The 27815-nt window shown below is 48.0% G+C and overlaps 1 protein-coding gene across 2 annotated transcripts; it reads right to left on the bottom strand.

The window, feature by feature from the left end:
• On the bottom strand, nt 1-27601 carry DNAJC18 (DnaJ heat shock protein family (Hsp40) member C18). Of its 2 annotated transcripts, none has more exons than XM_075900120.1 (8): nt 27417-27601; nt 21583-21766; nt 18416-18561; nt 16827-17012; nt 14615-14694; nt 12977-13086; nt 9048-9220; nt 1-5290 (listed from the first exon to the last, which is right to left on the bottom strand). In XM_075900120.1, the coding sequence occupies exons 1-8, from the start codon at nt 27451-27453 to the stop codon at nt 5166-5168; spliced, it is 1041 nt and encodes a 346-aa protein (XP_075756235.1). In that variant the 5' UTR covers nt 27454-27601; the 3' UTR covers nt 1-5165. The 2 variants fall into 2 exon arrangements, with proteins under 2 accessions (XP_075756235.1, XP_075756234.1); XM_075900119.1 differs by having other exon boundaries at nt 14615-14727; nt 27417-27598.
• Nucleotides 27602-27815: the final 214 nt, after the last annotated feature.

Raw genomic sequence — 27815 nt, 5'->3', positions numbered from 1 at the left:
TGTGACTCCAATACATTTAATAAAAAAAAAACTTTATCTTTTGGTTAAAAGTACACAAGTCCAAACAAATGACGGTCTTAAGAACGGAACTCATTATTTAGACCTACTGATCAAGACAGAACGGATTTTTCCCGAATTCTTACTATAGTAAGGACTCAATAGCTTATTTTCTACTTGTCTAGTATAACAGTACGGCGAGAAAATATACACAAATATACAATGTATTAAATAGGAACTGTACAGTCAAGGTTCAATGGATTGATACACTATTACAGTATGGCCATTCCGAAAATAAATACTTTAGCATCTCCTGCTGAAATAAGTTAAATAAATAAGAATACTAAGGTTGCACACACTTTCCATTAAATAAAAGTTTGAAAACAACAAAATAAATACTACATATTTTGATGTGTCATGCATGCTTAGGTAAGAAATAATGTATAATAATATCACCAGGAAATGCAAATCTTTAGTTTACACTACCAGCTATATTCACCCAGAATCTCTTTAGTTTGACAGATATTCAAGAATATACAGAATTAGTCCAGACTATAAACCTGCATGTTCTAACATTACTGCAGTTTGCAACAAAGTGCAAAACTGCCTCATATATCAATGAAGTGATTACTGTGGGCTGCTCCTACCAAAATCTAGTGCATCAGAAAAGAAGATCACACAATAGAGCCATGTTTCCAAAGCGTAGGGGGGCCAAATTCTCCCTTTAGATACAAGCATGCAACTCCATTGGCTTTGATGATATTTGTGCCAATACATCTCAGGATGAAGTTTGTAACTTACACTGTCTGGGGAGGCTGGCAAGAGGAAGAGAGACAGGGAATTTAAATGGATTTAGATAGGACGACAGTGTAATGGCTTGGTCTGAAATGGTAATCTAGAATCTTCAAGGACAGCCTTCAAAAACTGCTTTGCTCTCTCTGCTTGGAGGAAAATGTAGGCTTTTCAAGGGGCAAGCCTGCCTTGCCTCCTCCCTTCCCCTCTACTCTGCTTAAGCGCCAAGAGAGTTCCACTTTCACAAGAAACTGATGTACCACTGCCTCAGGGTTATGGCTACCAGTGGGACAGTAATTCATTTTTCATTACACGTCTTTGGGGAAATCATCGCACATCACCAATTTCACATGATAAAGGCCAAAACTCCATAACCACGTCTCTGTTCATATTCAGTATCTTTTCTTCAGGGGGTGCACATAAATTAGAATGTCAAATTTTTCGTTGCTAAAAATATAATCCTATTCACAAATCTATTGGAATTCTCAAAGAAACATCCCAAGGGATGTAAAAAGTTTCAAGCATTCTATTAAAAGTAATAAATAACCTTACACAGCTCATATTTATACCATAGCAGGAAATATTAGAAGCCTAAATCAAAATGAACACATCCTACTTGCTGCTTTAATTAAGAAAAACATAGAAATTAGTGACCAGGCTCGTTAAGGAAAGCAGTTAATTTTAAGAGTTACTGTTACTTTGAGAAATCTTTGACTAGATAACATCAATTGTAACAGAACTAGTGACAAACATTAGCACAAGATATTTTATGTTGTTAATTGTCTTTACTCATATAACCTAGAATACTGACATTGAAATAGTCTTGGAGAAGGATTAATCTTTACTGTCATTGGCCATGATTCTGAATACAGAACATCTTACTGTTTTTTAAAACATCTTTTTACTTTTCAGTCTTGTTTTCCACTTACTCATCTCTTCTTTAGTCTCACAGAAGTCTCCTAAAATGATGGGGCTTCTTGTAGATCATGTCCTGCCTCTATAAAACACTGAGATCTTTGGATGAAAAGTACAATACACAGCAAATGCAAAATATTATGTAGCTATTCAAGTTATATATGGTACATGTTGTATATGTCTAATCAGATTGTAGCATTCAATTTTCCTACCCCATTTTTATAGTACTTGGAGTGTAAATTAGAAATTAATGGAGGATACTAAATACAGTGTAAACACTGATCTGCTAGTCACATAAAATCTATTGTGGCAGATATCAAATTACAGACACAATGCTATATTAAAAACTTTATAAAAACATCAAGAACAGCACTCAGATTAGGAAAATCAGAATTAAGGTTGCCTGGGAAATGTTAATTTGGCACCCTTACTGAGCAATGATACAATCTTGAATTGTATGATGACATAGTGTTTCTCCCGCCCTCCCCAGGATCCCTGCCTTATTCAGAACACAGAATGGACAGTGCTTGCTAAATAATCCGTTATTCAATATTTTGTATCTTCATTGAGCAATCTGTGGCTTCCATTCTGATTTATACTGCACACCAGCAAACCCTGCACAAATACAGAATTAATTCCCTTGTGGGTTTTATATAGAGCACTATAGTACTGAATGCTTCACAACCAGGAATGAATGTATCATCATTCATTCACGGTACTCCCATTTCACGTCTCGGGAGCTGAGGAAAAGTTTCCTGTCAAAAGTGCCCAACGTACTTATGATCTGACGTTTCAAAAAACATAGCATTTTATAGCACTTTATATGTTCAAAACACAGACATTAGCTACAGTTGTGAGTGCTCAACACTTCTGCAAATCAGTGTCCGGGTGCCTCAAATCAGGCATCCAGAAGATAAATAAACTAGTGGCCAACTGTGAAAAACGTTTGGCTTAGGTCTTGCCAAGGATCACACAAACTCTGTGGCGGAGGCAGGGTCAGAATCCAAGGTCTCCAGCGCGGCACTCAACTATCAAACCATCTTTTCTCTTACTGTCATCTCATTTTGCACCTCTCAATGTCCTACAGACAACTGTCCCCTCTACATTTTTCCTCAGCACTGTACATTCTGTACACTGACTGTTTTAAAACCAGCATGCAACCCTGTAATTACAAATTGCATCATAATGCATATACACAGAGGCTGCGTTGGAGCTGCAGGGACAATCTTAATCCTGACATTGCTTAACTTTGCAGCCCATGATTTCTAATCTTACTGTTATTCTAATGTGGCGTTTTCTATTTGGTCTGCTAGATTTAAAAACGAGAAGCGATCTGTGGCTACCGGCATGACCTACAGCGAAATTTTAAAACAGGTCGAGTATGGGATTGGTTCTTAGGGGAGAGGTGTCACCACCTTCAAAGAGTTACCACCCCAACTAGAAGGGCAGCAGGGAGAAGCCTGCATTGCCACTCCCTATAATGTACCTAGTCTGTGGGAAAAGAGAGAATTTCATCCTCAACAAATTCTGTCGAGGTACGAAAGAGAGAGAAGAATGACAAGGGGCTACCCCTGCCGCTGCTAAGTCAAATCAAAGATTAATACAACAGTCCAGGACCTGGCGTGCAGCTCAGCTGTAGAGTCCTGTTCAGGGAGTTTGCATAAGGAGTGGTTCAAAGCCCACCGTTGGGTGGTCTTGATCCTCCTGTGATTGCATCTAGGCTGCTCTCTTTGTCCTAGTCAAGTGCAAGGGATTCTCTAATTTACACCTGGCTGCAATCGTTACAGGGGGATTGCCACGTTGCAGAAGCATCTTGGGTCGTGCCCTCTTTTTCCTGCTATCCTGGCAGCAGGTTGTGTGGCATGAGCCTCTCCATCAGCTCTAGTCCAGTGGAGCATCAACCCTACACCGGTTCCTATGCCAGTTAAACTAGGTTACAATGGTAGCACCGCACGCAGTGGCTACCCTGCACTAGAGAAACACAGCCAGTAACCTGATTATTTATCGTACCGTTTTGTTCTCGGCTGCTTATTAATACATCTCATTCTCTGCCTTCCATTAAATGCCAGATTTTATAAAGGAGGATTATAAACCAAGAGAGTAATAAATTAGTATCACAAAGAAAAAACCCTCAAGCTCTAGTCTAGAGTGAAACATGCATGACAATCCAACATCTAAGCAAGAAAGTATTAAATTAGAACTAGACCAGAAATGGTATGCAGACTCTCTGTCAGAGCAAGAAGAGAGAGAAGGCTTGGAGATAAAAGTCAAACTAGACAATAAGCTTTAAAAATAAAAACAATATGCCACTAAATAGAATACATGACAAAAGTGTATCTTGCTGCATGCTCTTTCTCCAGTGGCTTGGCAGTCATAAGAACCCATCTAAGAGTTCTTTCCTACTGGAAATCTAACACACAAATTACCCTCTTATAAATGTCTCATTATAATGAAACTCTCAAAGTCTGAACTGATTCTATTAGTGGTGGGAAAGTTTCTCTTGCACACTGCAAGAGAGACAGGACACACCTTTGCTTCACTAGGTCTACTGGCATCCTTCAAATTCTGCTACAGAAGAGCTGTCATTTTCACAGCCAACGTTAGAATTAAAAGTTTTCCACACGAGAGAAAAGGTTGAATGGGTCGGTTCAAATGAGAACGTGGGAAGAGCAGGGATTCCAAGACATCCCAGGTGCACAGAAATGAAAGTTAGGAACTGAACAATACTATTGCAAGAACAAACCATTTCCAAGTTCCTACTTGCAATCTGGGTTAATGACATCGTTAATTATAAAAGAACAGTGCAGGCTTGGATCTCAATTCAGCAAAGTACTAAACATACTTAATTTTGGAGCATGTGCTTATATCACACTGACTTCAATGAGACCTAAATACATGATTAGTACTTAACTGAATCAGGGCCTAGATGAGTATTGGTACTGAGAACTGGCAAGTGGCATGGAGCAGGGAGTATATCTTCTCTCAGGTTCTTTTCACAAGCTTTTTTGGATCCAGGGACATTGACTCCAGATGACTATGGGAATGCCAGCATATAACGAAAGAGTAATTGCCTGAATGAATGAATGAATGAATGAATGAATGTCCATGTCCAAATAAAATACCAAGCATATGGGATACGATGCTTCCCAGGAAAGTATACATCTATTGCTTGGTTGCAGAAATAGTCTCTCAAAAGGAAGACAGGTACCAAGCTAAGCTACATTTTAGGGAGTTCTTTTATATTGAATACGACTGGTCCTTGGAACCAAACAGAACATACCATATACTAGAGCAAATCCTGGCTCTATGGCTCATGGTTGTCCAATTCTGTGCACATTACAAAGTTACCAATTATTAAGACTCTCTGTATTAAGCTTTGTTTCTTCTTTTAAAAATAAATATAAAAGGAACTAGAAACAAGTTAAAACAGCAATAAATAACCCAGAATGTGTGGAGCCCGGTCAGCCCCCCTTGTGCAGTCCAATAAGATTGGCGAGCTTTTCACAGTGCTCGAGTTTCAGTGACTCCGCTTTCTGTTTTAATCGCTCATCTCTGTATAATCTGGCCAAATTGGACAAGTCGGATTCTGAAAGATGAAAAAGTAACATTAGAAGAAAGCTAGTGAGCCCGATGTGGACAATATTTTTAGCACCTCATTTTCCTCGATACATTTTTGTACGATGAATAAAATCCTATCCTGTGGTTTTCTTTAGCAGTTATCTTTAGAAAGAGACCCTGTTCACTAACATTGGACTGGGCATTTGGGAAAGTAAAAACAAAATTTCCAGCATCATTTAAACATTTAACCATATCCAATAGGCTGTCTCCTGCAGCGTTTGCATAGGAACCAGAAAATGAAATGGGGTAGACATCAAAAATGAAACTGATTGTCTATTTTCATTGTACACAGAGAACAATGCAAAATGTAAACAAACAGCATGGTGCAGTGGTTTCTAGACTGTGGGATGTGCACCCCTTGCAGGCCATGGAGGAACAATGATGAGGGCAGGTGCATGGCAGGGAAAAGAAAAAGGGAACGACTATCCCACTAAAATCCTCTGAGTTTCCTGAAAATGATCTTTCAGACTTTCTGATTAGCTAAGAAGTTTCGCTAACGTAACATTCTCCTTTAAAATGTACCGCTTGAAAACAGTGTTAAACGTACATATGGAGAATGGGAAACATGAATTTCTGGACAAGGCAGAAAAATGTCCTTATGCACAATGTACCTCATGACATTGGCCACACATTCAACAGGCAGATTCAGAATGGGACGAATCTTGCAATGTCTACTCTGTCCCACTGAAATCTATGGGAGTTTTGCACAAATAGGGACTATAGCGCTTTGTATTTACAGAATGACGCTATAGACTGACAAAGCATCAAGGATTTTTATTTTGAGTCAAGAATCCATTCCTCCATTCCCTAACCCGGAAAATACCATCCTGCGCACAACACGCACCTGACAGACACTCGCCGATTTGCAGCAGGCACGTGTATCAGAACATGTTTTCAGATGTTTGACAAGACCAGGCTAGTCTCAGCACAATGGGACTCCTTGCTGGTATGAACATCATGTAAATTTCCTATTCTTTATAGGATTCTTAATGCTGATTTGTCCTTAATTTTTAATAGCCAGTTACTTTTTATAAAGGAAAATAATGTAATATGGTATTCACATAGGTAATGTCCTATTTGAACCCTCTATTTTCAACGGCCTTTATTCAGTGTTCTTTGATTACTGAAGTTAACAAAATTCAGAATGTGTAGAAATTGCCCTACCCAAGGAACCAACTGTCCATCCAAACCTGTATCCTTCCTCTGCATTGGCCTAAAGCAGATGTTTTAAAGGAAGACAAAAAGCCACAGCACCCGCCGCCTAATGTGCAATACTAAGCCACAAGAGGAGAAATGCTCTCTGCAGCTGCCAATAAATCTTTTTAAATAGACAAGAGTCACTAAAAAAGTAACAAGTGGAGCTGTGTAATTGAGTGGACTAGAAGGCTGCTGAATGACTAATTTACAGACTCCAGTAATGAGATAGGCAGACACAAGACAAAACTTTTCAGTTGTCAGATCAAAGACATGCAATATCTATTGTTCCTATAGTTTTAACTCTGCAAAATTGCGTATACCTATATCCATCATCAACAAAACCTCCATTAAGTAAAAAGTTCCCTACTACCAATAATTACTCATTTAACAAAATGCATGGCCCAAAGGAGGCTAAATATCTGAGCAAAAAGGAATTAATGGACCAAAGTTACAAAATAGCTGATTAAAGGTCTCCAGAGAACTTTTCACTGTGACTGTGTTTTGCATTCAACAGAGTTTATTTTTAGTCTTGGATGTACTAAAGTTAGCACAGTCTCAGCTGTATTCATTATGGGCACACCGGACCAGATGATAATCATTCTTAAACGGTTTTTAATTACGGTGATACCCTCAGGCAACTGCTAATCTGAAACACTGTAAATATATTTGCAGATGTGTTTTTAACCTATACCTGGCTAACTGTGGGAGCATGTTTTCACTCTGTAATTAATGAAATGGCAAAACAGTAACGTTTTCCTTTGTTGGACATCTCTCTCTCAGATTAACACTGTATGTTGATTTTAAAGAGAATGTCAAATTCAGCTTTAAACTTGCAGACCCTCAACTGCAGTAGATCTGCACTGAAATCAGCAGATCTCCACAATTTACAGTAGCTGAGGATCTGTTTCCTATCACAAACATATGTTATCAAAGAGAAGGGTATAGAGTGATTCGATGACAGTCTATGAGAACTGACCTGGGGAACAGAAACGTTACAATAAATGGTTCACAATCTAGCAGGCAAATATATAATGGTTGGGAGTTGAAGAGGGAAAATTCAGACTCACGATAAGGCAGACATTTTTAACAGTGAGAGGCCTTAGCCACTGGAGCAATTAACAAGGTTGTGGTGGATTCTGTGTCACTTGCAAAGTTAAAATCAGAAGGTTTGTAAAAGACAGCTGTGGCTGGACTAGAGCATGTTGGACTGAAGCAGGAATTCACCTAGGGAAGTGCTACCTCCTACGTCATGCAGGACATCAATTCAGCAAATCTTTTTATGGCAAAGGAAAAGATCCAAAGCCATATTCAAGTATACAGCTGAAGTAATTTGCAATGCCCTTTAAAATGCCACAGGTGCCTAAAGGCAATGCTGGACCAGGCCAAGGTAGGCCACCCTCAAAGCTGCTGAAAGCCAGTAACAGCCTATCGGGCAGCAGTTTTCAAACTGTGGGTCATGACCCCATTTTAATGGGGTCACCAGGGCCAGCATCAGACTTTCTGGGATGCAGGGCTGAAGCTGAAGCTTTAGCTCTCCCCCTACTGGGAGCAGTGGGGCTCTAGCTCTGGTCTCTTCTCTCCCCAGCCAGGGCAGCAGGGTTCAGGCTCTGGCCCGATCCCCAGGGTCACGTAGTAATTGTGGTGTCAGCCGTGGGTTGCAGATTTCATGTTTAGAACATTGCTGATCTGAGTTATCCAAGGGTAAAAGAAAGCACCTAGAAACATCTGTCTTCTGCTGAAAAACATTTCACACTCATCTCTTACCATCAGCCAAAGCAAATGAGGCCATGCTTCCAACAACAAATTTACCAGCTGACAAAAGAGAGCAAGGGTGGCATAAGCTGGTGCAAAGGTAACTCAGGCTGAGAACTACTGCTCTAAACAGTGGCCACGGTAGGCCCCGCATGCAGATCTCTCTCTTACGCGAGCTGCATCTGTACAATACCTACTCTACCTGCATGGCCCAAGGACGTCGCATGGGCCGCAGCTCTGTTCTGCCTCGGCTGCAAGTTGAGAACCAATGGTTTAGACCAGGGCACCTCGACTTTGGAAGCCCTGGGGGCCACAACGAAACTCACAGCACATGCCAAGGGCCACAACTTAAGTGTGGTTGCGTATACATGCAAATACATATGCAAATATACGCAAATAGCTTCTTTCACACTGACGGGCATGAATACAAAGCACTTCCCACAAAGCCCCGACACTCCTCCCTGGGGACTAATAACACCGACACCCTGTACCCATTGGCTCCGGACAGCCTGTCCACTTGTGTCTTTCAATGCTCACCCCGCCTGGAAGATGCCTGCCGTTGTAGAGCGTGTTCCCGGTGGAGGCCATGTTCAAAGGATCCACCCACGGGCCGCATGTTGAGCCCCATGTAAATCCAGGTTGAGTAGCCCTGGTTTAGATGGTTACTTATTCCTGTAAGCTAGGGCTTAATAATGGAAGTACCTTCCAAAGCAAAGCCACGCTCTGACTTTATGTGATGTGAACCAACACACTTCTAAGGAACAAAGATTACTTACTTTGTTGTTTCTCCTTCCAGCAGCTGGTCTGGATATAGTCTATATAATCCTTTTCAACAGCTTTCTCTAGCTCTTGAAGTTCTGCTCCTTTATAATTATGTTCAAAGTATTTATCAACATAATAAGGCACCTGCAGGTTTTGTGTTTCTCTAGGAACAGTGTGGCCTATGGACCTGTGAAAACAGCACAGAGACACATTTTTAAGGCAGCTTGGACATATCAAGGCATGTTAAAAAGAGCAAAGAGAGATGTGCTCCTTCTTTCTAATACTGGCAGCAGGAAATGCCTATAGCTTCTTCACAGCAGCTGTTGTAGAGCTACAGCGCCCTCACCCATTCACTAAAGAAAGTACACATCACTATTTACACCCTCTGAACAGAGGGGATGAAATAAACACGACTGGCTAGAAAAACACCGCAACGACACAATAGCTAGAGATTTAAAATGAAAAAGGAAATAAAAAGGAGCAGCCTCCGAACAGACAATGCCCAAACTCAAGTGCAGTGTGCATTCATGACACGCTACATTGTTCTGAGGCATTCTTGGTAACAAAGCCAAGTCACTTCCAAGACAGAAGAACAAATATAAAGGGGTCAAAACATCCCTTTGTTTTGGGTTTGCCTGCACTTTCCAGCAGCCCCTGCCCACGTCAGCGTGAAATGACTGGACAAACTTGAAAGGACAGCAGTCTTCAGGCTACACACAGGGCGCAGGGCCAAGTTTCTGAGGCTGCCATGTGACTGTAATCATACAGACCATTATTCCATGCAGCTTTTTCCCACATTACGTCATGTTCTTTAGCCACTCGCAGGCAAACGATGGAATCCTGTGGAACGCTGCCTAAGCCAGGGTAATCGGGGTTCCACACCCTGCTAGTGTTTTGAAATTGCCTGCAGTCAGGAGAGCTGCATGGAGCCGGCCTCTCTGCCTTGCCCACAGCTTTAAACCACGTTTTTCTTTCTAATCGTCTCGATTTGTCTCCTCGCATCGTCAGAATTGTTGCCCTGGACGAGGCTCAAGCAGCCATGAAGGGAGAGTCACTCTGACCTGCCTCTCCCTCCTTCCATAGCGCAGCTTGTCCCTTCCTTCTCGGGTTATTAAAAACCCTCATCTCTTCCCCCTCGCCAGAACTGAGGGGGTTCTTCTCTGCATTAACAATGGAGTTGGAAGGATTCCTAAAGCTCAGGATTAGAGGCAGGGTGTGCGTGCCTATCTTCAGGGCTAAAGCGTGAGTCTCCTGCCCCCAAGGGCCAGAGGCGTAGGGGGACTGCCTAGTCTGGAAGCAGCCAGGGTGCTTCAGTTGGGGTAGGATTGGCACAACTCCAAAGACTGGCTGAGGGAATCTCTTGCTGTCTGCCCGACATGCGAGCTGACACCCAGTGGCTGCAGTGATAAGAATGCTGGGGCAGCTGGAAGAACAAGGCCTTGTGAAAATGGGCCGAAAGCGAGCCTCAGTTCAAGCTCCCCCCAACAGGACATCCGTGAGGCTGGGAGGGCAATTCTTGTGAATGCCCCCCACCAGTTCTCCAGCCCAAACTGGCCTACTCTTCTTGGGTAACATTTCTCCTTGAGCTGGGTGAATGGGTAAGTGGGTTTTCCCCAACCCCTTGTGAAGTGCCTCAGGCCCTGCTGCCGCTAAAGGAAGCATGCGACTGAGGACAGGCAGAGGCAGAAAGCAAAGCCCCTCCTTCAGCATCACTGTCCCTCCCTAGTGCTGGGGAAGGGGCGAGGAGGAATCCTCCTCCTGGGCTCCTGACCTCTGGGCCTGCGAGTACCTTGCAGCAGGGGCCATCTGCAGCTGGCACAGCCCGTGGGGTGGGCACAGAGTAGCCTGGCTGCCAGGCATCTGCCCTGCTGAAGGGAACATGCTAGGACGAGCCGCATGGGAGTGGGGGCTGGGAAAGGCAGGCAGCAAATCCCTCAGAAATTCACTGAAAAGCCTGGAAACGCCAAGCCACGCAGCAGGACAGGGAGCAAGCTGCCCACAAGGGGGCCCTGGTGAAACCCTATCCTGCCGGTTGCCTCTGAGCTGCCCAGGAAGGCTGTCTCTGCCAAGAGGATGGAGGCGGATACAAAACTGACAGTAGCCTAGTGGCCCGGGGATATTGTATTCGTGTCGTGGTCTCTGACGGAGCCCCTCGATCTCAGCGCTCACCTCTGTGCCAGCAGGTGAGCCGCTTGCAGTGACTGGATTCATCTCTCTACTTCACTGGCCCCTAAATCCCGCTTTCATCTATGTGCGTTCCCTTCAGTGACAGAGGCCAGACAGCTGACTCCTCCCTTGCAGCTTGCCAAGAAACGGAGCACAAAGCAAAGGCGCAGCCTCAAGCTTTTCCCCTCTCTCCACCTCCAGTTACTTTATCATTAGACCTTCACTTTAGTTATCTTGTCACACAGCAACAGAAGTTCATGATTTTTGGTCCCATTTTTCAAATGAAAGCAAAATATGTTTTAAATCAAGGGCTCCAGAGAGACGGTGGGTTTTGTTGTTGGACTCTTGTCCTAAGCCAGGAAGGTACCAGGCTGAAAAGAAGGTCTTAAAAAGTATGGTGTGATCACTGAATGTCATGCCTTTAGAGTTTCAAAATAAAAGACAGATGATCCTGTACAATCGTTTCAGAGAGATCTGGCTGCTGTGTGAAATGCACGGCTACCTGTGCCAAGACTAAAAGACTGACACGTCAATGTGTGGGATCAGTAATATTTTGCTACATGTTTCCTGTGTGTTCTGAACTTAGCTGCTTTATAAGCTTGAAAGTTAGGTTGTATTTGGTACGGGTCCTAGGCACAGATTCCTTTAGTTTGGTACTGTAGAAAGCCTATATACATTGTTAACAATGATACAGGAAATAAACACAACAAACACTCCTGACACAGAGAGATTTTTATCCTTAAAAAAAAAAATCCAAGAGCTGCCAGGCACTTAAGCAGTCCTTGGATTCCTGCAAGAAGTCCCTTCCTGCATCCCCTTGAAATGGCCCCCCATCCTATAAGAACGGCCAAACTGGGTCAGACCAAAGGTCCATCTAGCCCAGTGTCCTGTCTGCCCACAGTGGCCAATGCCAGATGCCCCGGAGGGAGGGAACACAACAGGTAATCCTCATGTGATCCCTCCCCTGTCACCCATTTCAACTATTCATTCAACTGAAAGATACCTGCAGGCAGGCCATCAACCTCACCAGCCCAAGCCCAGACATATCTAACTTACACTGGCCGTATCAATCAGCCATGCACATCCTTCCTACCATTCAAATCAGCAATACCCTCACAAAACCTCTGCATAGTCCTTTGTTGCTCCCATCTCTGCCATCCTAAGCATATAGGAGTTCTCATGCTTCATTGTTCCAACCAGGCACCACCCAGAAAGAGAACTAGTGGATCTGGGTGACTCTACTCTTCCCACAGTGAAAATTCCCCCTCCCCTCCACCAGTTCTCCAGCCCAAACTGGCTTACTCTTCTTGGGTAACATTTCTCCTTGAGCTGGGTGAATGGGCAAGTGGGTTTTCCCCAACCCTGCCTAGAACAATGCTAGGCATTCCTCACACCTTCCAGGGCTAACCAGGTTGCTCTGTAATGCTCCAGATCGGCTGGCATAGAAGGTGCTAAATAGTATTAGATCACCTTATGAAAGTGTTTTAAATCAGATGGTGAGCTCTCTGGGGTAGGGACAGTCTTCTGTTACCTGTCTCTATGTAGACTGTCACCATAGGGCCCTGCTCTTGGATGGTTTTGTATTAAGGTAGTGCCTAGGAAAACCAGCCAATAAAAGGGGAAAATCACCCCAGTCCCTTCATTACACAATAATAATGCTTTCTGCAGAGAGTGGGTGGAAAAAGTTAGTGAATTCTCTGCTATGTTCAACATCCCTCTACCTCCCTACCCGAAATAACCTGAACCAGAACAACAACTTTTCAGTAATTGGACTTACGATTTGTAGAACAGGCTGTATGGTGGATTAGTGGCCATCAGCTGAGTTATAACTGACACAACTACGATCACCAAAACTGGCAGCAACTGAATAAATGCAGAGTATGTGTTCTGAAAAGGACAACCATAGTTAGTGGATGAGGATGCGGTCTGTAAGTAAAAGGCATAAAAGGCAAGATGCAGTCTGTAGATACACAATGTATCAGATGGTTAGACAACAAGGACAGAGACGCCGCTTGAATTTACAGATGAAATATGACATTTCAATTTCAAACTAGTTACATTTCAAAATTACCTTTACTAGAAAAACATTTTAATAGAGAAAATTATTTATTGGAAATTTAAGTTAAGTCACATGTTCGTAAAGTGTCTTTAATGCACAGTTCCATCCAGTTGTCTAAGACATGGTCTCTCAGAAAGTAAGTGCACACTGCGCTGCTAGAAGGTAATGCAAGGCCAGGACTTCCCTGCTTGGATACAGTTGTCATCTACAGATTCCCTGCAGTTTCTAAAATTGACAATGTTTATTTCTCAAATCCCATAAAATGCCTAAGATTTATTTTCTACCCACTGACGAAAACTCTTAAGAACGTCACAGGCTAATAAGCAACACATAGTGCACTCTGGCACTAGGTAGGTGTATTTTCTTTTATTGATTTGAATATGTTTTTCAAAGAAAAGTGAACTTAGTGCAGGTGAAACAGTGATAGCTCAAGGGACAAAATTCTTCTGCTACTCCATAAAACAAACAGCATGGGCAGTAAAAGCCTAATTTTCTTTTTACACTGTTCTGCCCACCTGCCTCAACCTTCTCCCTTAGAGGGAAGAGCAGAAAGCAATCTGTAGCTAGGCAGTCGTTGGTGTCTGGCTCAAGATTACCAATAAGAATGCTCAGTGCAACAGTATGTGATGTGTTCACTTGTCTGTCCACACCACAAATGCATTTCCCATTAGGCTACACAACCGACACTGGATTGTAATGACTTTCAGCCCCTACTGGGCCATTTCAACTGATGAGAAGACATTGCTCTTTTCTGAGTCCACCACGGTAAGATACATTTTGAAAGGAGAAAATAAAGTGTCAAATGCACTTTTTAAAGTGTCCCACATAAAAAGTCCATTCTGACTGTAAACCTATTACTGGTTCTAGAGGCATTCCCCATTTGAAGTTCACTAGAAACTCAGAATTATGAACACCTCTGGAATGGAGGTTATTTGTAACACTGACAGGTCAAACTGTGAACAAAATGTTCTGGCTGTTCTGTCAAAAGTTTACAACTGAACAGTGACTTAATACAGCTTTGAAACTTTATTAAGTGGAAGAAAAATGCTTCTTCTACGCATTTTAATTTAAATGCAACAAGCACAGAAACAGTAGCTTGTTACATCTTTTTTTTCTTTTAAAAGTGTACCTGTAACCCAGTACTGTACTGTATTTGTTTTTTGACCCCGCTGCTGCCTGATTGTGCAGTTCTGATTCCAAATGACGCATGTGGTTGACTGAGCAGTTTGTAACACTGGTATTCATAACTCTCAGGTTCTACTGTACTGGGAATGCTGTTGACACCAAGATGAACTTCAAGTGTGCCCACTGAACTTGTGAACAATAGTCAAAGCTAACAGCTCCCTCCTATGGTACCTGAGGCCTGTTTTCTTCCTCTTCTTTCTCCTGCGTCCATGCTCTCTCATTTCGGTGTCGTCGTCGATAATAGTGGGCATCTGGAGTTATATTTGAAAACATATGAATATTTCCTGTTAAAAACAAAAAAAGATGTGAACTAGCTATTTTCATTCAACTGCAGACTCCTCAGAGATTCTAGTTAGCTAATCCAACCTTATAGTAAATGAGTTACCAGGCACAGTCATCAGAGGTCAGATTATAAACCTCACATAACACACCTCAGAACTGAGATTTCAAAACAGCACCTGGGAGCTAGCCAGTATGCAGCATCTTGGGGCACTGGTGCGGCAGGAGAAAGGGAATGTTAAAAAAAAAAAAAGAAGCAGAGCAAAACTTGATGTAAAACTCTCTCATTTAATTAAAAAAACCAGAGATCCATTAGGGTTTTAGTACTGCAGCTCCTGCTTTTACATCAGTTTTAACATGTCATTTTGAGAGCCTCATTGCATGGGAACCTGGGGCTCTAAATATAAGTAATAGGTTTTGTCCATCCAATTAGGATTTTGTAATGAGGGAAGAAACTACAGAGAACTACCTCTTTGATAAAGGGTGCAATTCAGGGTTTCCTTTCTTTGTAAGCTAAAGAGAGACACTATATGTAGTTGATTTACTTTAGAACTTCTAAGATGGGGGAAGAAAGCAGCACAGACTGGTGTTAACAAGCTCTACCAATTTTGAAAGCCATGGATTTTACATCACATGAACACTGGAATAATGATGCTCTCTCTATTAATTCAGAGCTCTTTTGTAGTATGAGCACGTCATGGCTGGCCATGCAGTATATCACAAGCACCCAATCTGAGCAGGAATGAGAGGTGTCTGACCTGCTGCGTGCCATGAAAAGAAACCACCTCAGATTACTTTTACATTCACGGAGCAGCTGCACACAGTGGACAGTTGCTTTTGGGCTCAGGAAATGAGCCCTGAGTGGTGAGGTCACCTCATTACACAGTTCTGGGGTGATTAATAGTGACTGCACAACTTTCAGATGCAGAAAGTCACCTTCTGGAACTGTGTACAGAGCTTGCCCCAAAATGTACAGAGCTTACAATAAAGTGAGAGCTGCCCTCTTGGTGGAGACGCACATGTGGATTGCTGTGGGGAAGTTGGTATCTCCAGACTGCTCCCAGTCAGTTGAAAATCAGCTGGGATCAGGAAGTTCACTGGTGGGGCTGCATTAACGCAAGTGTGCAGGGCCATTAACTACATCCCGCTACGAAGGACCAACACACTTAGCAAAGGGCGTGAAATCCTGAATGGCTAAGCGGCAATGGAATACTTCAATTTCAGTGGGGCGGAGGTGGTATGCATATTCCAGTTGTGGCCCTCAACCGTCTTACGATAGAGTATAGTATTGGGAGTCGCTTGTGAATAACAGCGGGCACTTCACTGACATCAACATGGGGTGGTCCTTCAGCTGGCATCACTAACATCTAAATTCCTCCTGCAGTTTGAAATGCTGTTCCACTTCCCAACCGAAACTGCTGTGTAATGTTGCTGTGTGCTGTTGAATAGCTGCCACATGCCAGAAGTGGTTGTATTTTATGACTGGGGTAAGCAGGTGTAACTTCCAGCAAAGTCAATGGGAATGATGCCAGTTTATGCCATGAGGCATTTGGCTCAGAGTTTGTAAATTTGCTGGTAACATTTGTAAAGGACGTTGCTCTACAATGAAGGAAATGAAGGATGCTATAACAAATGTAGCTCCCTCCTCTGCTAGAGGTATTAGTGATTACGGTGATGTCTGTTTGACACTACACAGGTGCTAAACATTGTGACATCAAGAGAGGTCTGAATTCCAGCATTACAAAGGAGAACATCTTTTACCCAGTGCATCTTCAAAATGCATGATTTTTTAGCCAAAAACGGAAGAGTAGCCAGGTGGCGCAAGGGGCTGGGTTGCCTTTTTGGCTGGTTAGACCAGAATGAAGAAAATATTTCCATGGTCAGAGCAGCCAATTATGAAGATGGCTTTATTACATCAGCACAGCAAGAGAATTAAATCGGTTAGAGAAGCATTGCAATGTGTATACCTCCACAGTATGGTTGACGTAAGCTGCCTGTATCCATTTAGCTGTGTAATGTAGACTTGGAGTTACATTCCTGAGCAGTATCAAAGCTAACTTTCCAACACTTGACACTTTACAGACACTATAGACAGAACACTGACCTGTAGGGAAATGCCCACCAAAAAACATGTTGAATATTTCTTCTGGTGTGATGTCTGCTTCAAATTCCCTGTAATAATCATAATTCCTGGCCCGGGGACTGCTAAAAGTGTCTTGCTCATCTCCAAACTGATCATATCGTAATCGTTTTTCTGGGTTGCTCAGAACGGCAAAAGCATTACCTATTGCTACAGAATAAAAGAGAACAATTTTACACATGTACTTCACACAATCTTTTTAAGTCAACATGCCTTTCATAAGCTGAATTAGCTATAAGTTGATAGAGGCTCATTTTCTGCTGGACAAAATGTAAAACCCAATCCTCTGGACAGAGAGCCTAGATATCCATTGGAGGGGTCATTCTTAAAAGCAAAGTGAGTGTTCCTTTCAACTTATTCTTGTGGATATTGCATTAGCACTGATGAAAGTCGCTGACTCATTTTGGATAGAAGTGGGAAGTTAAAACATCTCCTACAGCATATGGAAGGACTGAAAATACTCAAACTTAGTGGGGAAGAGGCCAATCTGGGAATCCGTTAAATGGCTGAGTGATAATACAAATTTTTACCAAGTCTAAAACCAGTTAGTGACATGGTAGGCTTTAGATAAAACACGTGCCCTCACACCTTTGTATTAATAAGCAGAAGCTTTCAAAATTGCCCAATTTGCTTTTTAAGGCCAAAGACAATCCATTAGCCATATTATGTTGAGCACTGAAATGGTGTTGGAGAATGAAACCTTTCTTCATATATGAAGTACATCACAGGCAAAACTTTAAAAACAACAAATAGTCCTTCAGCACGTTAGAGACTAACAAAAATGTAGGCGGTAATGTGAGTTTTCGTGGGCATAACCCACTTCTTCAGATGAAACTGGCAGTTACTGTTTTCCACATGCCTCAACTCCAACCTACAAGAGCCACCATTAGGGCAGGTTTGATGTCCATGATGCCTCTTCAATCTGTAGCCACTTCATTGAGACGGAAAATAAAGGTACAAACTGATACACTTGGGTGTCTACCAGGACCTGAAATATGAGAGTGGTTTCACATTGGTCACCATGCAGGTAGCCACCCAAGCTGGCTCTAAACTAGTGCCCCAAAGAGGAAAGACCCCATATTTTATTACTGAACTCTTCAGCCACTATGTCTCCCAAAACACACCAACATCTTCAGATACTAATTTCTGAAGGTCAAGTAGCTGTACAGGTTGAACCTCTCTAGTCCGGTACTCTTAGGTCCAGCAACATCCGTGGTCTGGCATCATTGGCACATGTCCACTTACCATGGGTGCAGCCATGTTTCCTCATAGCCCCATGAAGTTTGTTTATAGCCAACAGTCCTGGCTCAGTGTTCTGTGCTGCTAATTTACCCCTACATGTCTTTTAAGAGCCCAGTAACCAGTGGAAGTGTTGGTCGTGCTGCTAGACCACATTGACCTCCCGTGCTTCGACCAGTTTCTCTGGCTCAGCACTATCCTTGCCTAGGAAAATTACAAGCTGTCTATATTTCTATGAAGTCTTCTTGTCTATAGTTCTATGAAGCCTTGTTGAAAGATCCTTGTTGAAAATCTCCTTCCTTCATCTCACATACCTTTAAAAGCTTCTGTTGCTCCAGGAGCACAGTTCTTGTCAGGGTGAAATTTAAGGGCCAATTTTCGATAAGCTTTTTTCAAATCCTCCTCATTGGCATCTCTTCCAACTCCCAAAATTTCATAATAATTGCTACACTTCTTTATTCTGAAAACCAGACAAAATTGGAATTTTTTAAATCTAAATGACTCTCTCAATACAGCTGAGAGAACATTTTACAAGATACCAGACAGCACTTAACATAGGCAAGGGAAAAGCAGCAGTAGACACAGGCTGTATGTTGCCAAGATGCATGAGGAAGCAGAGCACTCTCTCAGGGATGGTGGTCATGGGTATACCTTAACATTCACTTACTAAAAATTTAAGTGCTGAAGAAAGGTGCCAGATTGTGCACCCTAGAAAGCATAGTCCCTGCTTAACCACAAAGCAGTTACAACGTAGGCAGAGGTAATGCAAGCTTCTCCCACCAGTCCAGCTAAACCTCTACCGAAAGGAGATCGAAAGGGATTGGATGTAATTTAGTCTTCATGTTCATCCATCTGTTGCAAACCAAAGGAAGTATTTCTTCACACAACACACAATCAACCTGTGGAACTCCTTGCCAGAGGATGTTGTGAAGACCAGGACTTTAACAGTATTCAAAAAAGAGCTAGATAAATTCATGGAGTTTAAGTTAATCAATGGCTGTTAGTCAGGATAGGTAGGGATAGTGTCCCCAACCCTAGCTTGTCAGAAACTGGGAATAAGCGACAGGGGATGGATCATCTGATTATCTGTTCTGTTCATTCCTCTAGCGCAGCTGGCATTGACCAGTCCGAAGACAGGACACCTAGCTAGATGGACCTTTGGTCAGACCCAGTAAAGCCATTCTTATGTTCTTATCCTTTGCAGAACAGCAGCTTATTTAAATTACTTTCACAGGAGAAGATTAGATTTAAAATCCTGACATTGATCAACAAGTGAAAAGGAGTTTAGTGTTCCCCTGTTATTTCTATTTCAGAGCCCCCCCTTCAAATATGCTCACAACAGCCTGTGAAGTAGGGAATAGGGATGTTAAAATGTGTTCAAGTAAGCATGTAACCACTGCTGACTTAATTTTCAGGGGTTATATGCAGAGAAGAGGGGGAGGTGGTTCCCACCTGCCTCCCCACACAACTGCTGCTGCTGCTACAGAGGCCACACAGCACAGGGGTAGGGTTGAAAGAAGGTAGCTGGTGCGTGCCAGAAGATGGCTTTTAAGCAGGTAACCATGAAGGTTAACAGATCCGTTAACCATGTAATTTTCACATCCCTAGTAGGGAAACACTATTATTCCCATTTTACAGATTGGGAATGAAGGCACAGAGAAGACTAACTGACATCCAGGGATTATGCAGGATGTTTATGGCAGAGCAGGACCTGACGCAGGTCTCTCAACCCAGACTAGCGTTCTAACCACTGAACCATTCTTCCTCAGTCTCTACTCAGCTTGGAAGAGCTAAATTTGAGGCAAACACAAGAACAGCCATAAGGAGTCAAACCAAAGGTCCATCTAGCCCAGTATCCTGTTCTCCAACAGTGGCCAATGGAGGGTGTCCCAGAGGGAATGAATAGAACAGATAATCAAGTGATCTCTTCCCTGTCGCTCATTCCCAGCTTCTGGCAAACAGAGGTTAGGGACACCATCCCTGCCCATCTTGGCTAATAGCCATGGATGGACCTAACCTCAATGAAAGGGAAGTCAAGAGCCTCCCCACTGGGGGTATGTCTACACTACCCCGCTAGTTCGAACTAGCGGGGTAATGTATGCATACCGAACTTGCTAATGAAGCCCGGGATTTGAATTTCCCGGGCTTCATTAGCATAAAGCCGGCTCCACCATTTTTAAAAGCCGGCTAGTGCGAACCCCGTGCCGCGCGGCTACACACGGCATGGGCTAGATAGTTCAAACTACGTAGTTATTCCGAACTATCTGTACGCCTCGTGGAACGAGGCGTACAGATAGATCGGAATGGGTACGTAGTTCGAACTATCTGTACGCCTCGTTCCACGAGGCGTACAGATAGTTCGGAATAACTACGTAGTTTGAACTATCTAGCCCATGCCGTGTGTAGCCGCGCGGCACGGGGTTCGCACTAGCCGGCTTTTAAAAATGGCAGAGCCGGCTTTATGCTAATGAAGCCCAGGAAATTCAAATCCCGGGCTTCATTAGCAAGTTCGGTATGCATACATTACCCCGCTAGTTCGAACTAGCGGGGTAGTGTAGACATACCCTGGGAGATTACAGACACAAGACCCCACTGAGATGCACTGACAATGCAGAGGGCAGGAGACTGAACAGTACTTGACTGTACTATCCTGTGCCTCAGCCAGGCTTCATTTTCCTGAGCAGGACCCCAGTCCAGTGAAGCACTGCACACACATATCCACACAGAGCCCCTGTGAAGTCAAACAGAAACAGGGGTCTGTCCCACGTAGAGGTCCTTGTAGGAATGAGGCCTTAAACACACAGTTATGCTTATTTTCATCAAATCTTCCTTTTCAGGGAGTTGTTTCAGCTGGAAAAATGAGCTTAGGCTGAAACTTCAAGTCTCAGCTAGAGCTCAGGGCTCCTCCGCTCACACAAAAATTAAAAATGGTTCTACCTTTTAAAGTTTAAAACCTCGTAAACTAAAAAAGGAAAGGTTCTGCTCCTGTAACTTTCAAAAGACCAAAGTGGCTGCCGTATTTTTAGTAAACATTCACAGCTATATTTAGCAAGGCAAAGTGACTAACGTTTGGAAATCAGCTTCTGCTCACATACAGCAATTTCTGTTAATCACTTATTATTATGCACATCCTTCCTATGATTGTAACGGCTGCATACAGATAATCATAATACACATAATTGTTCATTATTTATGACTTAGACCCATGCGAACTCAAGGAAGTTTAAGTCAGGGTTCAGAATATAGTTGATACTGCAGATCTGGCCAGTCACAGATACAATAAAAGGGCCTAATTTTCAAAAGGTACAGAGCATCCACAACTCCTATAAAAGTCATTGAATCAGACCACATGTGCACATTAGTTGCTCTGGACTATAGCAGCTTTGCAGCTGAAATGTGGTTACCAAAAGATCACCTGCGTGAGACTTTTCCCTCCACCAATACAATTTAACGTAGGATCCACTGAAAATAGTTTGTTTACCTTCGTACCCCATACAACTGCTCCTCTGTGTAAGTCATACTAGCCTCTCCAGAGCACGTCTGACCCCTCTCACTGTCACATTTCTTCTCCTTCACTCTCATACAGTCGCTGCAAGCACAGAAGTCAGAACTCTCGCTGGTTTCCTCTGTTGGGCAGGCATTCCTTCTGAGTGCGTCAATTAATGCTGCAAAGCAACATGTTCCTGTTATGAATGTATTACCAAAAATGCAGTGACACATTACTGCATTGTTTACTGTACAATATAAATTAGAGAATTAAAATTAGTGTCAATTTGATTTAAAAAAAGTGCGGGAAAAAAAAGACCTTAACAAGACCTAAATGAAGGGTCTTGAAACTAATGATAAGGCTGGAAGTAATGAAGAAGGGAGGATGCCTCATTCAAAGAATAAAATGAGGGGATGTTCCCAAGAAGAAAGCCTCTGACCAATAGCAGTGACCACAGATGGTTTTAGAGAAGACAAGCTATCTTAAAAATAACCACTAGGGATCTTCCCAACCCACCTATTAGTGCCCTCAAGAACTGGGCCCTGTCTGAACTTAAATGCAAAGGAAAAACTGTTATCAAGGAGGAGACAGCAAGAAAAGGCCTTAGGAAGAAAGGCACTGAAGTTAGCAATTGACTTCTCTTGTTGAGTGACATCACTTGTTAGTTAAAGGGTACAGAAAGGAAAGCTTTAGAAGGGGTCATTGCTAATATCTGCCTAACCAACTGACCAAGTTAGAGCCTCCCATTACGAGTCTATGCATCCCTGGGTTTACCCCATTTGTAACTATCTTGATCAAATGCTTATAAATGTTTTGTTATTGTTTGGAGTAAGTAGTACACTGCTTATTAAGGAATGTTTAGAGCAACTGTGTAACTACCAGTCAGCCTTTGTATTCAATAAAAGGATTTATGGTTAAATTAGTGTTGCATAAATAACCTCAGTATTCATTCTAATGGAAACATCTTTTCACATACAAAAATGCATGAAATAAAAATCCATCCTTCATCACAGTCTTATCTATGGATTATCTTTAATGGGTTTTTTTTGGGCGCGTGGGTGGTATATCCAAGAAACACTTTCCACAGAGCAAGTAATAGGTAAAACAAAGGTTAAATTTCACCAGCTATATCAGTTAAGCAAGTTGCAAATACACAATGCAAATTAATAAAATAGAATAATATAAATGATGCAGGGACTGCAGACTACAGCTCAAGGGCAATGTTCCCTCAGGGTGGCTTTTTAATCTCGCCTGCGGGGCAGTCCAAGCACTCAATTTACAGGGAACATTGCTCCGGGGCCTGACTGCACAGAATGCAATGCAGAGAAAAATGCAATGCAAACCCTTGCCCTTCCTCACACCCCCACACTAACATCCTGCCCCCCCCATGACCCCTCCCCTCCTGCCCTTCCTCCCCACCGCACCCACTGCCCATCTCCCCCATGACCACTCCACTCCTGCCCATCCCCCACAGCTCACCCTGCCCACCTCCCCCATGACCCCTCCCCTCCTGCCCTTCCCCCCACTGCCCATCTCCCCCACGACCCCTCCCCTCCTGCCCTTCCCCCCATTGCCCATCTCCCCCACGACCCCTCCCCTCCTGCCTTTCCCCCTACTGCCCATCTCCCCCACGACCCCTCCCCGCCTGCCCTTCCCCCCACTGCCCATCCCCCCACGACCCCTCCTGCCCTTCCCCCCACTGTCCATCCCCCCCACGACCCCTCCCCTCCTGCCTTTCCCCCACTGCCCATCCCCCCCCACGACCCTTCCTCTCCTGCCTTTCCCCCCACTGCCCATCCCCCCCCACGACCCCTCCCCTCCTGCCCTTCCCCCCACTGTCCATCCCCCCCCCACGACCCCTCCCCTCCTGCCTTTCCCCCCACTGCCCATCCCCCCCACGACCCCTTCCCTCCTGCCTTTCCCCCCACTGCCCATCCCCCCACGACCCCTCCCCTCCTACCTTTCCCCCCACTGCCCATCCTCCCCCACGACCCCTTCCCTCCTGCCTTTCCCCCCACTGCCCATCCCCCCCCACGACCCCTCCCCTCCTGCCTTTCCCCCCACTGCCCATCCCCCCCCACGACCCCTCCCCTCCTGCCTTTCCCCCCACTGCCCATCCCCCCCCACGACCCCTCCCCTCCTGCCTTTCCCCCCACTGCCCCTCCCCTCCTGCCTTTCCCCCCACTGCCCATCCCCCCCCACGACCCCTCCCCTCCTGCCTTTCCCCCCCACTGCCCATCCCCCCCCACGACCCCTCCCCTCCTGCCTTTCCCCCCCACTGCCCATCTCCCCCACGACCCCTCCCCTCCTGCCTTTCCCCCCACTGCCCATCCCCCCCCACGACCCCTCCCCTCCTGCCTTTCCCCCCACTGCCCATCCCCCCCCACGACCCCTCCCCTCCTGCCTTTCCCCCCACTGCCCATCCCCCCCCACGACCCCTCCCCTCCTGCCTTTCCCCCCACTGCCCATCCCCCCCCACGACCCCTCCCCTCCTGCCTTTCCCGCCACTGTCCATCCCCCCCACGACCCCTCCCCTCCTGCCTTTCCCCCACTGCCCATCCCCCCCCACGACCCTTCCTCTCCTGCCTTTCCCCCCACTGCCCATCCCCCCCCACGACCCCTCCCCTCCTGCCCTTCCCCCCACTGTCCATCCCCCCCCCACGACCCCTCCCCTCCTGCCTTTCCCCCCACTGCCCATCCCCCCCACGACCCCTTCCCTCCTGCCTTTCCCCCCACTGCCCATCCCCCCACGACCCCTCCCCTCCTACCTTTCCCCCCACTGCCCATCCTCCCCCACGACCCCTTCCCTCCTGCCTTTCCCCCCACTGCCCATCCCCCCCCACGACCCCTCCCCTCCTGCCTTTCCCCCCACTGCCCATCCCCCCCCACGACCCCTCCCCTCCTGCCTTTCCCCCCACTGCCCATCCCCCCCCACGACCCCTCCCCTCCTGCCTTTCCCCCCACTGCCCATCCCCCCCCACGACCCCTCCCCTCCTGCCTTTCCCCCCACTGCCCATCCCCCCCCACGACCCCTCCCCTCCTGCCTTTCCCCCCACTGCCCCTCCCCTCCTGCCTTTCCCCCCACTGCCCATCCCCCCCCACGACCCCTCCCCTCCTGCCTTTCCCCCCCACTGCCCATCCCCCCCCACGACCCCTCCCCTCCTGCCTTTCCCCCCCACTGCCCATCTCCCCCACGACCCCTCCCCTCCTGCCTTTCCCCCCACTGCCCATCCCCCCCCACGACCCCTCCCCTCCTGCCTTTCCCCCCACTGCCCATCCCCCCCCACGACCCCTCCCCTCCTGCCTTTCCCCCCACTGCCCATCCCCCCCCACGACCCCTCCCCTCCTGCCTTTCCCCCCACTGCCCATCCCCCCCCACGACCCCTCCCCTCCTGCCTTTCCCCCCACTGCCCATCCCCCCCACGACCCCTCACCTCCTGTCTTTACCCCCACTGCCCATCCCCCCCCACGACCCCTCCCCTCCTGCCTTTCCCCCCACTGCCCATCCCCCCACGACCCCTCCCCTCCTGCCTTTCCCCCCACTGCCCATCCCCCCCCACGACCCCTCCCCTCCTGCCTTTCCCCCCACTGCCCATCCCCCCCCACGACCCCTCCCCTCCTGCCTTTCCCCCCACTGCCCATCCCCCCCCACGACCCCTCCCCTCCTGCCTTTCCCCCCACTGCCCATCCCCCCCCACGACCCCTCCCCTCCTGCCTTTCCCCCCACTGCCCATCCCCCCCCACGACCCCTCCCCTCCTGCCTTTCCCCCCACTGCCCCTCCCCTCCTGCCTTTCCCCCCACTGCCCATCCCCCCCCACGACCCCTCCCCTCCTGCCTTTCCCCCCACTGCCCATCCCCCCCCACGACCCCTCCCCTCCTGCCTTTCCCCCCCACTGCCCATCCCCCCCCACGACCCCTCCCCTCCTGCCTTTCCCCCCCACTGCCCATCTCCCCCACGACCCCTCCCCTCCTGCCTTTCCCCCCACTGCCCATCCCCCCCCACGACCCCTCCCCTCCTGCCTTTCCCCCCACTGCCCATCCCCCCCACGACCCCTCCCCTCCTGCCTTTCCCCCCACTGCCCATCCCCCCCCACGACCCCTCCCCTCCTGCCTTTCCCCCCACTGCCCATCCCCCCCACGACCCCTCCCCTCCTGCCTTTCCCCCCACTGCCCATCCCCCCCACGACTCCTCCCCTCCTGCCTTTCCCCCCACTGCCCATCCCCCCCACGACCCCTCCCCTCCTGCCTTTCCCCCACTGCCCATCCCCCCCCACGACCCCTCCCCTCCTGCCTTTCCCCCCACTGCCCATCCCCCCCCACGACCCCTCCCCTCCTGCCTTTCCCCCCCACTGCCCATCCCCCCCACGACCCCTCCCCTCCTGCCTTTCCCCCCACTGCCCATCCCCCCCCACGACCCCTCCCCTCCTGCCTTTCCCCCCACTGCCCATCCCCCCCCACGACCCCTCCCCTCCTGCCTTTCCCCCACTGCCCATCCCCCCCACGACCCCTCCCCTCCTGCCTTTCCCCCACTGCCCATCCCCCCCACGACCCCTCCCCTCCTGCCCTTCCCCCCACTGCCCATCCCCCCCCACGACCCCTCCCCTCCTGCCCTTCCCCCCACTGCCCATCCCCCCCCACGACCCCTCCCCTCCTGCCTTTCCCCCCCACTGCCCATCCCCCCCCACGACCCCTCCCCTCCTGCCTTTCCCCCCCACTGCCCATCCCCCCCCACGACCCCTCCCCTCCTGCCTTTCCCCCCCACTGCCCATCTCCCCCACGACCCCTCCCCTCCTGCCTTTCCCCCCACTGCCCATCCCCCCCCACGACCCCTCCCCTCCTGCCTTTCCCCCCACTGCCCATCCCCCCCCACGACCCCTCCCCTCCTGCCTTTCCCCCCACTGCCCATCCCCCCCCACGACCCCTCCCCTCCTGCCTTTCCCCCCACTGCCCATCCCCCCCACGACCCCTCCCCTCCTGCCTTTCCCCCCACTGCCCATCCCCCCCACGACTCCTCCCCTCCTGCCTTTCCCCCCACTGCCCATCCCCCCCACGACCCCTCCCCTCCTGCCTTTCCCCCACTGCCCATCCCCCCCCACGACCCCTCCCCTCCTGCCTTTCCCCCCACTGCCCATCCCCCCCCACGACCCCTCCCCTCCTGCCTTTCCCCCCCACTGCCCATCCCCCCCACGACCCCTCCCCTCCTGCCTTTCCCCCCACTGTCCATCCCCCCCCACGACCCCTCCCCTCCTGCCTTTCCCCCACTGCCCATCCCCCCCCACGACCCCTCCCCTCCTGCCTTTCCCCCACTGCCCATCCCCCCCACGACCCCTCCCCTCCTGCCTTTCCCCCACTGCCCATCCCCCCCACGACTCCTCCCCTCCTGCCTTTCCCCCCACTGCCCATCCCCCCCACGACCCCTCCCCTCCTGCCTTTCCCCCCACTGCCCATCCCCCCCCACGACCCCTTCCCTCCTGCCTTTCCCCCCACTGCCCATCCCCCCCCACGACCCCTCCCCTCCTGCCCTTCCCCCCACTGCCCATCCCCCCCCACGACCCCTTCCCTCCTGCCTTTCCCCCACTGCCCATCCCCCCCACGACCCCTCCCCTCCTGCCCTTCCCCCCACTGCCCATCCCCCCCCACGACCCCTCCCCTCCTGCCCTTCCCCCCACTGCCCATCCCCCCCCACGACCCCTCCCCTCCTGCCTTTCCCCCACTGCCCATCCCCCCCACGACCCCTCCCCTCCTGCCCTTCCCCCCACTGCCCATCCCCCCACGACCCCTCCCTGTCCCCGGCCCCACAGCGCCCCCTGCCCTCAGCGCGCGCTACCTTCGGCCCAGCGCTCCCCGCTGCCCAGCCCCGCCATGTTGTCCGGGGGAGGAGGGGGCGTGGCGCGGAGCCCCCTGGGTAGCGTAGTCCCGCCGCTGGACTCCACTTCCCAGGGACGCCGCGCGGCTGGGGGTGGGGGGAAGAGGCGGGAAGAACGTTGGGCGCGGGCCCTCCCCTCGCTGGGACCTCGCGGTGACGTCATCGAAGTAGGCGGTGGCATCATTGAGGCTCTCGGTGACGTCACATAGGTGCCCCGCCCCGCGGGCGCAGCGCGCTGAGCTGGCTGGGAGGCCGCTCCCGCCCCCCCCATCTCGAGGGGTGTCAGACCCCGCCCCCCCAGAAGAGCCGCCGCCCGCGCCGGGGACCCCCCCCCGCCGTGCCTGCCCGTGTGAACAGACA

The sequence above is a fragment of the Pelodiscus sinensis genome, chromosome 17, assembly GCF_049634645.1.
Source record: "Pelodiscus sinensis isolate JC-2024 chromosome 17, ASM4963464v1, whole genome shotgun sequence".
NCBI lineage: Eukaryota > Metazoa > Chordata > Testudines > Trionychidae > Pelodiscus > Pelodiscus sinensis.
This window is presented reverse-complemented; position numbering and strand designations above follow the sequence as displayed.

Bases quoted from the DNA above. Each gene is read 5' to 3' on its own strand.
- DNAJC18 (XM_075900119.1), bottom strand. From the start codon at position 27,453: ATGGCGGGGCTGGGCAGCGGGGAGCGCTGGGCCGAAG. The intron at 21,767-27,416 runs GTAGCGCGCGCT...GTTGCTTTGCAG, and splicing joins CGGGGAGCGCTGGGCCGAAG to CATTAATTGACGCACTCAGA. The intron at 13,087-14,614 runs GTACCATAGGAG...TGTCCTTTTCAG, and splicing joins AGGAAGAAAACAGGCCTCAG to AACACATACTCTGCATTTAT.